This window comes from Haliotis cracherodii, unplaced genomic scaffold (assembly GCF_022045235.1).
Source record: "Haliotis cracherodii isolate W230 unplaced genomic scaffold, xgHalCrac1.p SCAF_3, whole genome shotgun sequence".
NCBI classification, from domain to species: domain Eukaryota; kingdom Metazoa; phylum Mollusca; class Gastropoda; order Lepetellida; family Haliotidae; genus Haliotis; species Haliotis cracherodii.
Genome location: NW_027266286.1, coordinates 27,493,236 through 27,512,349, shown reverse-complemented (window position 1 = coordinate 27,512,349; position 19,114 = coordinate 27,493,236). Strand labels below are relative to the sequence as shown.

The following is a 19,114-nucleotide window of genomic DNA, read 5'->3' as shown; positions in this document are numbered from 1 at the left end:
GGATGATTTTTTTTGGATTTAATCTTGCACTTTATGTTTGTCACTGGAGGTAAAACACCAGACCAATTTGGTTTCAGTGTTAGCAGCACAGATGTTAGTGTGCGGCTAACACCTTACCGTTTTTTTCTATAGATTCTATAACTTTTTCCAGATGCCCATATGTAATGGATTGAGAATAATGCCATTCACCTTAAAAACAAAACATCGTCTACTGAACTCTTGCATAAGCCAAGTATTAGTGTACAATATATATCTCACATTTACATTAATTCATTGCAATATGTTGTTGATCTTCTTATTGGTTTCTTTTAACCATTATGCTTGGGGCCAAAATTTATTTTGGCATATTTCAATAATGATATTACAAACTGAATGTATGTTCAGCCAAATCTTGTAATAATACCATTTCAAATCGCAATCACATACAGTAATACAAGTAAAATCATAATTATATATTTATGTATATGTCGCAACAAAAAACAATAAGTATTTTATATTTTCTATTTTCTTATAACGAGTGGCAAATTAATATATTCCTTGCATAATTTATACTACAAATATTAGTTACAATGCAAATAGGGGGAATTCCTGAAAAGTTATTGATAGTTACTATGCGTGCAGGAGCAGTTATTATAACGTTTTGAATTTGGTACGGTAAAGGTAAAATAAGCATCAAACCGAAGCGAAGTTTTTCAGTTTAATATTCTATAATAACATGAAACATACATTCACACTCAGTGTTAATTCAAACTAATTTAGTTTACATGCTCACGGCAAACATTTCGGACCCAAATGTCGTAACTGTTCTATCCCGAAAAAGGCATAACAGTACATGAAATACATATGTATTATTCATCTAAACTAATGTTTTATGTAACTAATAAAGTATTAAGTGCAACAATTTCAATGCAATACTTACAGGGTATCTGTAGATCAGTTGTTAGAAGCTCTATCTCTTGCCACGTCCACATGCTGTTGAGTATTCTTCTCGTGACACCCGTGGTGACACTCGTTTATATACCCAAGCAAAGTTATACGGGGCATGTCACTTCCGGTTCATTTTATTGCACAGTTTTAGTTAAATCCGTTATTATTTACACATCGGAAAAAATCACTCTTACCGGCGATATTCACGCTTTATTACGCTGGATTTTATCAAGATTTTCTTATGATTTAACAATAACGATTTCGGGAAAATAATTATTAACATATACCCATGATAAACTACAGGGTCCTAAAGTTACAGATTCAGAACGGTAAAAAATATTCCCTTTTTTTCATGCAAATATGCTATTTATTAACACAAAGAATAATTCTGCATGCATTAATAAGTACGGCCGACGTGAATGATCGATCAGCACAAACGGACGCCATTACAGCCCAGTCGGGAGCGGACGTGGGATGGGCAGTCTGCATTTGGATGTTACTGACATGTATGAAGAAGCTAGCCTATGCTGATTTCATTATAAATATGTTAAGTATGGCTATTATTTGTTATGAAGAATGTATATCTGTCAGAAGAGTGTATATTTAAGGAGGATTCAAGCTTTTATTTCAAGCCTATTTGCAGTTTGTAAAGCCCGCTCATGACGAACCGGGGAATCCCGTGACGTCATTAGGCTGCCTAATATACAACACTTCTGACCTGAATTGATATTTGTTTATATGAATAATCTTAACCGACAAAGCCATTGGCGGTGGGGTTTGTCCAGCGGGGTTTATGCGTTGACTCGTCACACCAAGTCACCCCATGGGTACACCATGAAGAGGCGATTATGACGCCCGTCTCCGTAATATGGCTTGGATTTTGTTAGTTCCAAATTTCGCACATGCTTTTTAAATAATAACTGGTAATTTTAAGCGGTATTCTACATGACAGAATGGAGATATAATACAGTGGATAGTCGAGCATGAGTTGCCAAGCGCCTTAACAATTTAATGCAGTTTAATCACTGTGACGATTATGAATAAAAAATATTACAGACAGTACCGTAAATATAATATTTATTATTACAGAATTATGAACAATAGTACCACACGAGCAAAATGGATATTAACTGAGGGTCAAAGAAAGAAAACCGAGTTTGTTTTTTTATGTAATGGAAAATTGAAACAACTGTTGTTAAATTTGATTATGTCTATTTAACCAACACGCATTCCTGCAACAGTTTGTGAAATGTAATAGGGGACTGGGTAATTTGTGTAAAACATATATTGGTTCAATGCAGACTGGGGTTGGAAATAAACTTGCAACCACAAGACCCCTAACATGTTTAAAATGTTATAAATATATGCTGAAAAGAGCAAATTTATTGATTTTCAAGATAGGATATCTTAGATACCCATCAACAGTTGTGTATTATATGAATTAATTCTTTTAATTTTTAAAAGTTCTAAATCAAATCATATTTTTAAAAATAAATGTTGGGGTATTGTGTGAGTGCTGACAAAGCGCCAGAATAATTTTTGGGGGTATGATATCGCTAATTTCAGATATTCTCAATTGAAATGGGGCGGTCGGGTAGCCTAGTGGTAAAAGCGTTCGCTCGTCACGCCGAAGACCCGGGTTCGAGTTCCGACATGGGTACAATGTGCGAAGCCCATTTCTGGTGTCCCCCGCCGTGATATTGCTAGAATAATGCTAAAAGCGGCGTAAAACCAAACTCATTCACTCACTCACTCACTCACTCACTCACTCACTCACTCACTCACTTAATTGAAAATCAAAGATATGATAAAATCCATAGAGATGTACAGTTTCCTTTGTTCCTCAGTACACATTTGGAATGCAACACAGCAGTGTGGCAACTACGTGGCACAGAAGCGCTCACACTTTGAAACCGTGTTACTGGACGACCCAGAGTGGAAATTGTCGTTTATGAGTTGACTCGATATCGTTGTTTGATTGTTGCATTAGTTTTTAGGATATATGGGTTTGATCACAAAGACCAAACTGAGATTTTATCAAAGAAGTTATTAATTTCCCAGAAAATGTTAAAAAAAAATAATTATGCTTCAGATTTTTGGGTAAAAACGATATTATCTGCTCAAACAATAAAAATAACCCATAATTATCAAGCTCAAATATTTAGGCTCCTAGTATTAATTTTCAAAAATATATTCTTTTGCATCAGTAGCAGAAGAATGAAGAAATATCTATCCTCCAAACAAAATCCCTCCAAAGAAATTGATACGGTCGGTCCCTCAGGATGCATATACATGTAGCGTGAGTCCAAAAAAGAGACCAAATTGCTGGGTAAATCACTTCGTTCCAGTTTCAAGAAAACCATGGGTGACGTTGGTGTAGCCTTGAGGTGGTTAAAGCTTTTGCCAGTCACGCCGTAGGCCCGGATTCGATTCCCCACATGGGTACAACCCGTGTAGGTCAGCGTTAGAATAGGTCTTCAGCAACCCATGCTTGCCGTAAAAGGTGACTGTGCTTGTCGTAAAAAGCGACTAACGGAATTGGGTGGTCAGGCTCGCTGACATGGATGATGCATGTCAACATTGTATCCCAGTTGCGTAGATCGATGCTCATGATGTAAATCACTGGATTGTGTGGCCCAGACTCGATTTGCAGAGCGCCCGTCACATAGCCGGAATATTTCTGAGTACAGCGTTAAGCAACAAACAAACAAACCCACATGGGTACAATGTGCAAAGCCCATTTCTGGTGTCCCCTGCAGTGATATTGCAGGAATATTGCTAAAGTGGCGAAAACACTGAACTCACTCACTCAGAAGATATGTATCGTCACGATATGGCTGAAATATTGCCGATGTTACGTAAAGCATTAACTCACTCAGAAGATATGTCGAAAAGGGAAAACAAGCTGGAGTTACATAGGTAAGTCCATGCGATACCATTGTTGAGATGATCGATCAAAGTCACTGTCTTTCTGCAGTAAACGTTCATCACGTCAGAGTAATGCTTCATAAGGATGCCCGTTCCCGGGTTTTTTAGGTGAACAATTGACTTACTTTTGCATGTGCTTGTAACGAGTGCCACTGGTGGGGCAGGAAACGATCACCGTTTCGCGAACACCTGGTATCATTACTATTTGTTAGGGGTTCATGAACACATGATCATGAAAGAGTCGGACTCGTACATTGGAATCTGTTTGAAGCAGATAATTCTTGTGACGTGGAAAGGGTTTTGTCGCTTTATCTATTATTCATACGTAAAGGCTAAAAGTCGTATGGTTTGTTTGTTGTTTAACGCCGAAATCAGCAATATTGAAGCTATATGACGGCGGTCTGTAAATAATCGAGTCTGGACCACGCATTCCATTGATTGACATCGATGAGCATCGATCCACGCAATTGAGATACGACGACATGCATCAACCAAGACAGCGTGCTTGACCATCCGATCACGTTAGTCGCCTCTTACAGCAAGCCTAGTCGCTATTTACGGCAATCATGGGTTGCTGAAGACCTATTCTACCCAGGATGTTCACGGGTCAAATGTCGTATACAGATAGATTGTTAGGTGATGTGGGCCTTCCGTTGGTTGGTTGGTTGGTTGACGCCACACTCGGCAATATTCCAGTTGTATGACGGCGGCCTGTACATAATCGAATCTGGACCAGACAATCCAGTAATCGATGCTGAGATCACGCCATCGAAGTACGCTGACACGCAATGAACCAATTATTCGAGTCTGACTACCCGATCCATTTAGTCGACTGTACCATAGGTAACTGGGGACCTATTCTAACCCGGAAACCCACGGGGCATTGAGAGTGTTTGGATGAAAGGGGAAGAAACAACTTCAGGTGTATGGTAGTTGTGGGTTAGCAATGCTACATGCAAAAATGTTAGGGTGCTTTGGTGGAAAGGTATTGATGTATATGTATGTATACTGTTGACGTCATTTATATGTTTGTTGCCAGAGTGAAAGTCTTCACAAGAGTTCACACACACACACACACACACACACACACAACATGTGTGCATGGTGATTATTTTTCACGTGAGGGTGTGTACGAGTAGATAACAGGGTTTGTTTGGTGACAGAAATTCAACATGGCTGTCATTACGACCATGTTTAACTCAGGTTGGAATTCTCTTTGAGTTAGAGACGGGATATTTTTCTCTGAATGCTTCAAAACATAAAATTTCCTTCTTTGAAAAGGATAACTTAACACTATCTACGGCAAATATTATATAGGACATCCACTGAACAATTCACTATTGGAGTTCACACTTTTAAAAAAGAGTCTTTTCTCAGGTTTTCGGTTTTATTTTAAGGTCCTCAGATTCATAAGTACACCAAGGAAGGCAAACGTCCGGTTTGGGGACCCAAATACAACAGTCTACCCCATAATTTCTTATACCAGAATATGCTTACTGAACTATGACTTAGATACACGTATAATGCTTGATATTTAACACTGCACTCCAATATTCAAACAATGTGATGGCAGCAAGAAAATAATTAAATCTGGACCAGACAAACCAATGATTGATATTGTGAACTAACATCAGCCATAAAGCTGGGTATGATTGATGACATACAATCAATCACGTTAACCAAATCTATTTGGTCACCTCTAAAAGGACAAGTTCACTTAAAAGGCACGGGAAGTGTACACGCAAAAAAAACTTTCTTTCTTATTTGAAACAAAATGCAATTGAAGAATTAGTTAATATCAGTGTTTGAAAATATACACTTATTTTTCTCACAATGAAAGTAGGAAACCCACAATAAGTGTGGAAATGTTATGCCGCTATGAGGCCTTCGTTTTCCGAGCCAAATAGACCTGAGTTATCCCCCTTAGATTACGACGTAATTGGTGCCAATTTAACTGGGTCCCTGTCTAGTCTCAACGCAAAAGATATCAAGTTTACTGTAAAACAACATGGTCTACGTGTCCGACTTATCGTCTGATTGCGAAGAATTGTCATTAGACCAGCAAGAAATTGTGAAGCCATATGCTTTTCAACATACACCAGTAAATTTCAAGATGAAGTCAAGGTATGGCGATGAAGAGGAAACAAGTGAAAACACTTTGTTCGTGTCGTCAGGCTCCGACCCATCTCTGCAACTACCGACGAGGCCACTGTGGTAAGCATAAACTAGGCCTAAATATCTCATTACAGCTCATTGTACTACATTTCCAGAAGCAAAACATATTGTTAGAGATATTTGCCATGCCTGGTAACCAACACTCTTCTTTGGCTATTTATCATCTTCCATCCTGTTTCGATTCTATGGCAATGTCGTACAATCTAAGCTAATCAAAGATGTGTCACTTTCCCGCCAGCTTTAGAATACAGGACCACAAACTTTTCAAACACGTGACAATACCCTATGACGTAATTTCTATTATCATTTAACTAAAGCATTTATCGATGCTTATTCATCCAGCTTATGACATAACATTTTGTTTCTTTGCTTGCTGTTTAACGCCGTACTCGGCAATATTCCAGCTATATGACGGCGATCTGTAAAATAATCGAGTCTGGACCAGACAATCCAGTGATTGAAATCATGAGCATCAATCCACGCAATTGGGATCGATGACCTGTATCAACCAAGTTAGCGAGCCATACCACCCGATCCCGTTAGTCGCCTTTTATGACAAGCATAGTCGCCTTTGGCGGCAAGTATGGGTTGCTGAAGATATATTCTACCCCGGAATCATCACGGGTCCTATGACATAAAAACATATATATCTACTTATGTCATTGGGGTATGACATTTATGACAGAAAAACATGTATGTCATACCCCAATGACATAAGTAGATATGCAAATTAGATAACCGGAAGTGGGACTTTTTTCGCCGGTGCACGCGAGTAGGTGTTTACGAACAGCATGGATACCTTTGATGTTGGAGACAATGTTGTAATAGATCAAAGGGGAAGTGCTACAGTGATATCCGTGTTGACAAATGGATATTACAGGTTACAGGTTGATGGTACCGAGTTTGAATTTGACTGTGATGGAGGCAGTTTATCAAAACTTCCCCGAGGCCAACGTTTCATCATCGAAACGCCATCGTCGAGCGCGGCAAGGACGACGAACACAAAGCCGAAAGATGCCCAAGGTAGATTTGTGGCTGTTGAAGACGACATAATCGCTGGTGTGATCCTAGACAATCATAACAAAAACACCCAAGAAAACGTTGTACGATTTTAAACTGTTCGAACACTTTCTAAAAGTCCAAAATGAAATTCGCCAAATGCATGAAATCCACCGAAACGAACTAGACACACTTCTCTGCAAGTTTTTCATTAGTGTTCGAAAAACAAATGGGGAAAATTATGAACCAAACAGTGGGTATGGCTATTCACTCACGTCATCTTTAGAATTGTCACGATCATGTTGTTCATGTTTGAGATAATCCATGATTGTGACCGCCACATCTAAGTTATTGTTGTGTCTGGAACTTGTTATGACGCGTGTCAACTTGATGTTATGACTAGTGTCACACCTGCCACAAGTTGACATTGTTTGTGTAAACACAAACGCCCAAGTTGCAAAACTTATTGAACGCCCCTCGTATGTCTTAATAGAATGGAGATATAATACTACATCACGGAACAGAGGATTTCGTTGTTTATGTGGATAATTGAGGATGAAGGTGCCCATGGGGATTCCCGTTTCTTGTCAGAGGATCGTGGTCCAACATTTCACAAAGATGTTGACAATAAGCTGGAAATCCAGTATGTCACTCTAGTCCCATTTCGTGTATTCATTAACACTTCCTGCATAATATCATACTTCGGTTACAACCAAGCCTATCACAGGTCAACCGGCGTGCATAATGATCTTCATAAATACAGTTCAATCAGAGGCAGATCCAGGTCCCTTATTTCAAGTGTGGTTGGGAGTGTCACTTGATGATCTGCAGGAGTATTTCAATTGAAAGAAGGTGTTATATAATGTTATTTTCAAAAGGTGGGGGAAAATCATGGATCTGCCCTGTCAATCAACTCAATATTCAATAAGGACAAATGCAGTATTGTTCCAGGATAACTTCATTGTGACACCATTTGTTCTACAAATGAACAGGCTATTCATTCTTCATTTGTTCCAGACAGTTTCGCCCTGAAGATCAGTCAGACTAATGAGCGAAATGCAGTTGTTCTTTCGGTGAAACACCTCTTGATCTTGCTGAAATATGTAAATGAATATTTCATTTTACTGTCTAAGAAATATCAACATTTTGGAATAAATTTTTAATTGGTTAAAATTACAATATGTTTCCTCATGAGTGTTATTTCTATTTTGTGAGTGGGTGAGTATGGTTTTACGCTGCTTTTAGCCTCATACGCCTGTGGGCTAATACGCTTTATATGCTAATACGCCCTATCCGCTTATACGTCTTATACGCATATACACCTTATAAGTCCTATACGCTTATATGCCTTATACGCATATACACCTTATACGCATATACGCCTTATATGATTATACGCTTATACGCCTTATACGCATATACACCTTATACGCATACACGCCTTATAAGCTTATACGATCATACGCCTTATATGCATATACGCCTATTGCGATTATACGCCTTATACGCATATACACCTTATACGCATATACGCCTTATACGCTTATACCCCGTATACGCATATACGTTTATACGCCTTATACGCTTATACGCCTTATACGCTTTATACGCATATACGCTTATACACCTTATACGAATATACACCTTATACGATTATACGCATTACGCCTTGTACGTTTATACGCCTTATACGCATATACGCCTCATACGCTTATACACCTTATACGCCTTATAAGCTTATACACATTATAGCCTTATACGCATATACAACATATACGCCTTACACGCTTATACACCTTATACGCCTTATACACCTTATACGCATATACACCTTATACGCATATACGCCTTATACGCTTATTCACCTTATACGCTTTGACGCCTTATACGCTTTTACATCTTATACGCATATACACTTTATACGCTTATACATCTTATACGCGTACACGCATTATACGCCTTATACGCCTAATGGAGTCTGTTTTGGGGGGATAATCGAGGCTGGTTATTGGCGTTTTATATTTGCCGAACAATAAGGTCAGGAAGGTTACAGTAGGTAATAATCAATTACTCACCCAAATTATTTATTTCACATAGTACAAGGTCGGATGGTCACGTACGACCAGGTCTTTACTCAAATAGAGGAATCATAAACGAAGGGTAAATTATATGCATACAAAGAACATACAAAATACAACGTCAGTTATTCCAGTTTTCATTTGAGACATGGCAAAACTACTCACTGAGAACAAGAGCAATGACAGCGACAAAAAGGATGGCTATTATGGAACCACATGTGGCGGATACAACTATTAAGCTGTGGGGATCTGTAATGAAGAAAATGAGGTTAAGATGTGAGCTATAGCGTACGTATGAAAATATCTAAATTCATCATGATGCCTTGTTTAAATCAGGAACTTGAAAAGACCATATACATGTTTCTGTTTCAACTTTGAGTTCAGGACAGCTTTAAGTTCCATGTCTGGTTTTCAAACCCTGAATCGGGTGGTCAGGCTCGATGACACGGTTGAGCTTACCCTGACAACGTTGGACATTGCTTCATAAGCTCAATCACTGGTATGTGTCATCAAGACTCGATTATAAACAGGTCTCTCTCATATAGTTTGAATATTGCTGAATGCGATGTTTAAATAACAAACAAAACATGCGGATGACTTTCACAATGTGGTAACAGTATTAGTATAAACACATTAATACGCCACTTCAACTTGCCTGTTGTCGACACGGTTGTGTTGGAAAACGATGGTACATCGTAGGACATTTCTGGAACAAAATGTTGAAGTCACCACACTATCAAATTTATGCTCCTTCAATAGTATAAACATTGTCATTTTTGAATATTCAGAAACCTTCACGTGTGATGTTTGCACATGATTTGGAATATAAGCATTCAATTTTTAGTATCATTTTATAATTAAATGCAACAAGAAAACGACACAATCTATTCAGTGTTATCACAATGTTATGTTGTAACGAGGTACACTTACTATCTCGGTCTGCTACAAAAATCATTGCTGATTTGTTTCCTTGAAATTCAGCATTTGCCCATACCTATACAAATAAGATTTTACGTCAAGAACAGCATACATCGGGGAAAAGGACTTATGTTTCTTGTTTGTATTAAGTGATAAAACAATTTTAGTCAAGTATACTTATTTTTGTTTATCTTAAGCAATACGTTTCGTAAGATAGTCTTTTGGTTAAATAGATATTGCACGTCATTAATATTCCTTGCATGTATTTTCAAATAGAACTTATAGAAACAAATAAAAACTATTTCAAATGTTCTTCTCTTTCGTGGTACATTCTTTGACATGATATTATTATCAATAACTAATTTACACAGTTCTTATCTTATGTGTCCAAATAAAATCTTCGATCTAAAATGTCTCAAATTAATGTTTGAAATAAAGAAAACAGCATTTCGTTTCATTGATTTTCACTTAAGATGCCTTGCATGTCTTCCCACTGCTTGCTTTAATCCTCTTTCGAAATATTCGACACTTGAGTTGCACTTTAACCTCTCTCTTTTGTTACACATACCCCATTGGCTGACGCCATAAGGTTAATGATTTATTCTCATGTAAATTATCACAACGGTGAGATATACATCTTTAGCCAACACAGTAACAATTTAACACTAACAAAGGCACGTCTCCCGCCTTGGCGTTTGCATCATACGTACCTGGACAGTGTACTGCCCATCTGGGACTACAGGCAGATACACCATGTGGGGGTCGGTGCACGGATCCTCAGGGTAGTAACTCCCAGCCGTCAACGTCATGGATATCTGCAGTTTGAACAAACCTCTCAGCGATATACCTAGCTCAATGTGTACAGACACACCTCCAAAGATGGTTTAGTAATGTTCTCTAATTCTTGTACACGCAAGAGAAATGCAAACATCTCTAGCTGATATGCGAACATGTATGTGCAAACAGTTTCTGATACATCAATCATATGGCCGTTCACATGAAATGATTGTTCTTTGGATGAAGCTATTGCAAAGACGAAATATATTTGGACTTTGTCACGATCGTTAATATTCGTTAAATCACGTTTCACTCAGAGGAGTGCAATATGTGTCATATCTTATGATGTGTTTGTATATTGTTTTCAGCTTTATTACAGCTATATCACGGCGGTCTGCTAAAAATCGTGTCAGTAATTACAGGAATCATTTCGCCATTTATTCTTAGGTTGAGTTTCCTTGTTTCTGGTTTTCACGATGCATCCACTTTTACTTCTATTATCTTCCGTGAAATAAACCATAGCCAATAAGAAAGTAATCTATGGGATCATTAATTTATGTACAATATCAATGATTGTGCAGCATTATGCAGATAAAGCGTGTCTAGTTTGTAATCAATTTGAGGTTTGATGCAAAACACAAATTAATTCAATTTGATTAGTGTGCACGATCGAGCACTTAATTGCTGGAAAAGGAAACCAAGTGCTCCGTGCTAAAGTTTCCTACATTGCCTTTGTAGGAGATTGTGTAGCTTGTTATGCGTCCATTCCTCATCCTCTCGGGGGGACATTCCCAGGTGAGTCTGACGGCCAGGTACTCGGTAGGGACAAACTTTACGCGGATATTCTGCACTGCACCGGGAGCTACGGTAGAGAAAGCATAACAGGTAATTTTAGGGACAAACTAAGGGAGCTACGGTAGAGAAAGCAAAACAAGTAATTGAAGGGACAAACTAAGGGAGCTACGGCAGAGAAAGCAAAACAAGTAATTGAAGGGACAGACTAAGGGAGCTACGGTAGAGAAAGCAAAACAAGTAATTGAAGGGACAAACTAAGGGAGCTACGGCAGAGAAAGCAAAACAAGTAATTGAAGGGACAAACTAAGGGAGCTACGGCAGAGAAAGCAAAACAAGTAATTGAAGGGACCAAGTTTACATGGATATTCTGCACTGCACCGGGAGCTACGGTAACGAAAGCATAACAGGTAATTTTATGCGTCAGTACCATCGAATACAAGGTAGTTCTACCCTGAAACATCGCAGTTTATGATTATATCTTTAATGAATACTAAAATGTCTTAATTAAGTATTTACTAATTATAACCGATTTGGGGTTCCACGATTCAATATATGATTACACTACTGTTTTCTCTCAAGACAAGGATGTCCTAGTCGACTGAGAACTGCAAATCTCTGTTCATTTTTATGTGTTTTCATGAGATTTGTACATTACACAGGAACAAGGGCTGTCAATTGTACTACAGTTCGCTGAAAGGTAATATAACAAGTAAGCATCAGTTGCCCAGCATGCCAGGATCAGATGAAAGTCGGTTCGAATCGGCGTGACAAGCGAACGATTATAGTGTCCACTAAGCCAGCTGACAGACCCAATACACAATGAACGTCTATCACGTAAAAATGAGTATTGTAACGTAACGATATCTACGAGCGAATATACAGAAGAGTTAGAGATGTGATTTGAATGCCGACTTCCTACACTGAATAGTTGTATTGCATTGGTTGCTACTGAAAATGAATTGGGCGACTGTGCTGCTGAATGCAAGGTCGTCTTAGATCACGGACAAAGCCATGGCTTGTCCTTTTTCTGCATTTAGCCACACGCCTATGAATTAAAATGTCAGAAGTAAAATACTTGCAAGTGAGAGAAAAAAGAATCGAGTTGTTAGACATATGAACATTTCCTGTTATAGTCACAACACTATTTTCCATATATTTACATTTTTGCTTGTTGACCAATAAGGACAATTTTGCTCCAGATTATAAATGTGGTTCCAGCTTCATATTAATATAATGTTATTTTGAGTATTGAGGCAATCTCACTTACTAGAGGGCAGCGTTCTGACAGCTTTGGATGTTGCCATGTTTGAGGTTCCAGCACTGGTGCTGGCTGTGATGGCGAACATGTACCTCCAGGAGCTCAACAAGTCCGTCACCTCGCAGGAACTGCTATTCTGGCCTGCATCACAAAAGGACACTCCGTATAACAATGGAAAGCAGACTTTTAACCGTTACTGTGGCATTTATTGCTCACAACATAAAGACGATAAGTGTTGCATTGGCACAGCTGTGTACGTTTGGAACGGAGATAAAGCCATCTTGACTGATAACAGATACTTCATCACTCGCGCCACCGAGATAAATAACAGGCCAACCAGCGGCTAGAACCATTCAGGTTGCGGTGCCTCAGTTGGTCAGATGAGAGACTTAAAGGAAGAGTAGACTCGGATAATTGGCAGTCCCAGTTAACTTCATTCAAGTCACCAGGCTAAAGCTAGTTTAATGGTCAAATGAAAGATACCAGCTCGAACCTTCAACGTTGTAGTAACGATCCGCGATGAATACGCCAGACGTCCTGTCCAATTCGATTAGAACCGTAAGGTTGTACCACATAGGCCCGGCATTGTGGGAGGGAACGTCCCATTCAACCAAGATGGCGGACTGGTTCTGAGCAGTTCCCCGGATGTTGGTCGGCGCTGCTGGAACTGGATGGTAATACGTAGTGTTACTGTGAGACGGTAGAAATCCATAGCAACCAGTGATGCTAGCAATATCTAACTGCATAGGATTTAAGGAGTTCAACATTTGATCATATATTCTCTGTTTTATATAGCTAATCACATGCTAGAACTTGTATTTTGTATTGCGTTGGCGTTTAACGTTTCGCGTCGAGTTTAGCAATACATGTATTTCAGTTACTTAGAGACTACCTTAGAGCTACAATATATTACGGAGTTTTTGTCCCGAGTGAATTCATTTTGTCAGTTCCGAGCCTTGGTGAATCTTCAGTTATTTGCGACAATGTGCTCATACGATACCACGTTTCTCTCCTCAAAAAATGAAAACAATGTAACAATTGAAACGATCTGGACAATCATAATGCACCAGAAAATGAAATGCACGGTGAGAATTAGTGAAAATAATTTCACTTATATCCATGATATATGGGTGATATAAAGAGAACAGAACAGAACAGAGGAAAAAAGGTCTTAATATCGGCCATATACAACTGCCGTGAATTTATGTCACCAGTATCAAATTAATATATCATTGGGGCGAAGATTGAAGCTAGTTTTAGCAACTGTTCAAATGTTATTCAGTCAGTGAGTTTTATTGTATTTTACTAATTTAAAAATCCCCTCAAATTTGTCGGACGGCCATGATCATGATTGTTACCTCATTGTACCAAGAGACATTGTAGTGATATTTGTATAGAATAACCACTGTATGTAATAAATTGCAAAACGTACTTCCAATATTAGTCTCCTCTTTGAGAGTTGAGTTTTCCCCTACTGTGAAATTTGCTGCAGCAGCGACACTAACAACGTAGTCTGTGTTCGAGTCCAGGTCAGTCACGTTGTAAGACATGTCACCATGGCATTCATCATATGTTGCAGGCGTGCCCGCGCTAAGGGAATTGCAGGTGGCCTGGAGACAGCACGATAAGGGAAAACAGAAAACACAAGCTTTACATTTTAGGAACGGGCCATTAAACATTCACCGGGAAGAGGGAGGGCTTGAAGTAATGTTGTCCTCCGGTAGAACGAGAACATCAATTTATTCTTTTCATCCCATTTTATCTGTATCATGACATGCAATATGTCCAGCGAGCAAATGAATTTTCTGGAACAAATGTTGTTGTTCTTAAATCCTAGACCCAAGGAATATCAATTGGTTTGTCTCTCAATGAATATGAAAAAGAGAACACCCTTTAATAAGGACGGTACCCTAATCGTCCGAGTTATGACATATTCAGATAAATTAATCCTTTTGAAGAAGTAACGTCATATATGTATAAATACATTTAAAAAACTACTGGTCTGGAGATCGAGGTTTCCGGACACACGGGACCGCATTAACCTGCTGTCACTGTATGTATTCAAGAAGGAACAATATAAAATGTTTAATAGGTCAGTGAGGTGACAAATATATCATTATCTCGCAGCGGTATTTCAGTAGCAATTTGCGACCAGAAAGTGAGATAATAATATTAGGATTACTTTGTTTAGAAGGAATAATATGTTCTAGCTGATACAGTTATAGACAGCTTTAAAGGTTATCACAAAATTGTCCTGCGGTAGTTAAGAAATTGTTTTGTTAATGCTTCTCCTATTTTGTGGAGTGTTGGATCAGTAAATGAAAAAATGAAAACTCGGTTCCCAAAAGGGTAATGTGACTACATGTGTGATATAGCCAATCTCTGAATTCACTTACAGCTGCATATATACTATCATTTGGAAGGCAGGGGATGTAGACTGCTTTTAAACATTCGCCTCCCTTGCTTGTGAAGACGATGTACTGGGTGAATGGGACATCACTTGTTGATGCCGTCCACGACAGACCAAGAGACGAGGATGTCGTCACTGTGGTCTTCAAATTGTTGACTTTACCCGGGACTAAAAAATAAGTTAGCATGAATTACCTCTTAGCAAATATTGAATCGGGGTTTGTTTGTAAATAATAGCATTATATTTGAATATGTCTAATGCATAATTTTCGTGTATTCATCTCGAATATGAATTATCATCTCGACGGAACAAATCATCATTTTTTGCTCATCTTTTCGCAAACACCTGGTGTCATCACTATTTAAAATTCATAAACACTTGCTTCTGATAAGTCGGAATCGTACAATGGAGATATTTACTGATTATTAAAAGGGATTTGATGCATATATATTTAGCGTTTATATCACATTAGATAGCCAGGGGGCGTGTACATAATATGTATTTTAATCTATAGCACAATAAAGGGCTGGGATGCATATTGCTCAGGAATGGAAGATCAGTTTATCAAGCTCAATTACCGGGCTCTACTTTAGATATATATTACTGTGTGTAATGCGTTCCTGAAAACTAATTTGACAACTATACAAGAACGGCGAAAGCATCTAGCATACGAGTACTGGTAATATTCACAAAGAGTGTCTTTGTACACTTATGGATGAACAGTTTCCACAACCCGTCAATAAATGACATTAATAAAACTTATATGCAACAAACCCCTTCCATAACCATAAGAAATATATGCTAAGAGCATTTTATTTTGTATCAAAGCAGTAATGAGACCAAGTGTTCGCGAAAGGATCTGCAATAATACTTAGATACTTTGATCAGATGATGTCAACTGTCACCCACTTGTGTGAGGAAGAATACATAAATGCATCAGCCTATTGGTACTGTACAAGCCACTGTTACAACAGTACGTAAATGATTGTGAAATGAGCAATTACAATGAATGAACATTTATGCCAAACATGTGTCAAACCTTAATATGGAAAGTAATTAATTTTAGCTGATTGTCACCCACTTCCAGGGATTGAAGACCCGAAACAGGATGTCTTATAGAAATTATTTGTGTAATTGTGCTGCGTAACTTAAGTAGCGACAACATTGCAAGGACGTGACAATATGTATATTTTGCTCTCAACAACTTTAATTAACTTCTTTGAGTGGCATTTAGAAGTTGGAATGGTAACTAAGACAAAGTCGCCCAATTGTAATAAAGAAGTTGCTCATCCATAACAATTTTGTCTTAACTTTGATTAATCTGACAAGTTGCACTCCACATGAACAGTTGTACTCCAATGTCTCCCATAAACCTTTTGAAATCTTTTACTGAGGCCAAGACATACCAAACTCTGGCGTCGAGGTAGTTGCTGCTTCTGTTGTAGACAACTCTGTAGTCGAAATCTGAAATACACATTAATGGTATACAGTGTAGGTGTATGGGTGAGGTGAGGTGAGGTGAGGTGAGGCGTCGCGTTCAATATTATTTCACATTGCGACGTGTGTACATGCACCTACGTCCTTCTTTTATCCCCTTACTACCGAGCACCAGGCAGGGTAACAACAAGTATTTTGGTATGGTACTGCTAGGGCACCGAACAACCGAGCTTCCACTCTCTAAGGCAGACGCTCTGTCCACTACTACTAATGTGTATGTGTTGTCCATCTGTGAAAACAGTGACCACGTAGTGTTCACATGTTGTCTACATATCCTGTAGTCGAAATCTGAAAACACACTAATGGTATACAATGTAGGTGTATGGGTTAGGTGAGGTAAAGCGTCGCGTTCAATATTATTTCACATTGTCACGTGTGTGTGTGTGTGTGTGGGCTGGGGGGTGGGGGGGGGGGGGGGGGGGGGGGGGTGGGGGGGGCTGATTGTATCTACGTCCTTCTTTTGTCAACCGAATGCCAGGTGACAACAAGTATTTTGGTATGGTGCGGCTAGGGCATTGAACAACCGAGCATCCACTCTCTAAGGCAGACGTTCTATCCACTACACCACCGAGGATGTTGATAAACAGAAACACTGAGATGACACATGACTATTAGAAAGACCTATGCCGAGCACATAAGGGTAGGGTGTGTTTGACATGATATCCATGATGGTCTGTTTGTGGTTGAACGCAGCATTCAGCAATATTCAAGTAAACCTAAAACAAAACCAGGTCGAACGGGATTAAACCCACGATCAGAGACACACATAATAGTCGCAACTCCACACGAGTTATGGGGTCTTAGACAACTGAGACCCATTCCCCAAGCGGACAAGTGTACATAGAGGTAGATAATGCGATCATGTGGGGTACCTTCACGGTCTCGCATGAAAAGAAAGTTAACGCGTGATCTAAACACTCACCGGAAGTACAGACCCGATACTAAATGCAGCCAACATGAAACACCATCCTACAAATATGTCCATTGTGAATTAATGCTTCCCGAGTCTGGGGCCAGGTGTATATGTGAGGTCTGACAAGGACTTCTACAGGGCGGAGATTTACACTGCTTGACCAGCCGACGCATGGCAATGTAGGCCATGTCAACTGCTGATAAGCTGGTGATTGTGTTTGAGGCTGTCGTCCATCGATATCAGAATCAACCCACAGAGAGAAGTGTGGGTGATCGGATGACCAAGAGGTTAGATAGCATTAGATGTCGTTAGATGAAAAGTATAAATGTGTTTGTTAAATTCTAGCATTGAGTAATTTCTTATATTGCTAAGCCTTGTCTGCAATATTTTGACCACTATTGAAAATGACATTGTTTTGCGGCAACATGTGCAGCCTGGTGTATTTCACAAGAAGACAGGGGCGGTCGGGTAGCCAAGTGGTTAAAGCGTTCGCTCGTCACGCCGAAGACCCGGGTTTGATTCCCGACATGGGTACAATGTGTGAAGCCCATTTCTGGTGTCCCCCGCCGTGATATTGCTGGAATACTGCTGAAAGCGGCGTAAAACCATACTCACTGACTCATTCACTCACTCACAAGTGTTATGTGTGTTATGTGTGTACAAACCACATCTAAACCACTGGTTTGGAGAGGTTTACATGCAGTAGGATGTCTTGTAGTGCAACGTATTTAAATGGGGACTAGCAACAAATTGTTTGCTGTTTTCTGAATAACTACCTTTTATTATTACATTTTTGTTAATACAGAATAAGTTCCTATTAAACCTATTTATCCATCCATTATTCCTGAAATTGACAAGAATGTTAAGGGAAATTCACTTTAAGAAATCAAATAATCAGTCCCTGAACGATGCCTGGCTGGACATCAAATTAACACTTACAGGTAACGTATTGATACAAGATACTATTTACACTTTGAATGTCTCACATATCAATATTTAACGTTCGGCCTAGCAACAGTCAGTGACTGTGGCTTAACGTGGGAGTGTTGCTTATCAATCAAACTGAAGAGCAAAATACACCGACATATTATAACGTCCTTGCATTGTTGTCGCTACTTGATAAACGCGATACAATTTCACAATAATATCTGTCGGGTATCCTGTATCAGGTATCATTCCCTACAATCTTATCAAAGTATCAAAGTACTGCACACCCTTTCGCGAACACTTGGTAGTATCACTATTTTGAAAGTGATTCATATACGTACGTTTGTGATATAGTCGGAATCGAACAATGGGCTCTGCTTTTAGCATAGACTTCTATTAATTATGGAATAGACTGGGCTGATTCTGGAATAACGTACATATTAAAAGCGATGGAAGCATGTCATGTTTACTAAACCTTACCCAGTTGCACAGAAGAGTATATGTATGCACGT

The 19,114-nt window shown here is 38.9% G+C and overlaps 1 protein-coding gene across 1 annotated transcript; it reads right to left on the bottom strand.

Annotated features, from left to right (window-relative positions):
* Positions 1-8,041: 8,041 nt before the first annotated feature.
* On the bottom strand, positions 8,042-17,747 carry LOC139475866 (neogenin-like). The gene is made up of 12 exons (XM_071259077.1): positions 17,685-17,747; positions 16,672-16,729; positions 15,252-15,433; positions 14,288-14,465; positions 13,349-13,522; positions 12,865-12,996; positions 11,528-11,664; positions 10,736-10,840; positions 10,038-10,101; positions 9,763-9,813; positions 9,273-9,356; positions 8,042-8,123 (listed from the first exon to the last, which is right to left on the bottom strand). The coding sequence occupies exons 1-12, from the start codon at positions 17,745-17,747 to the stop codon at positions 8,074-8,076; spliced, it is 1,278 nt and encodes a 425-aa protein (XP_071115178.1). The 3' UTR covers positions 8,042-8,073.
* Positions 17,748-19,114: the final 1,367 nt, after the last annotated feature.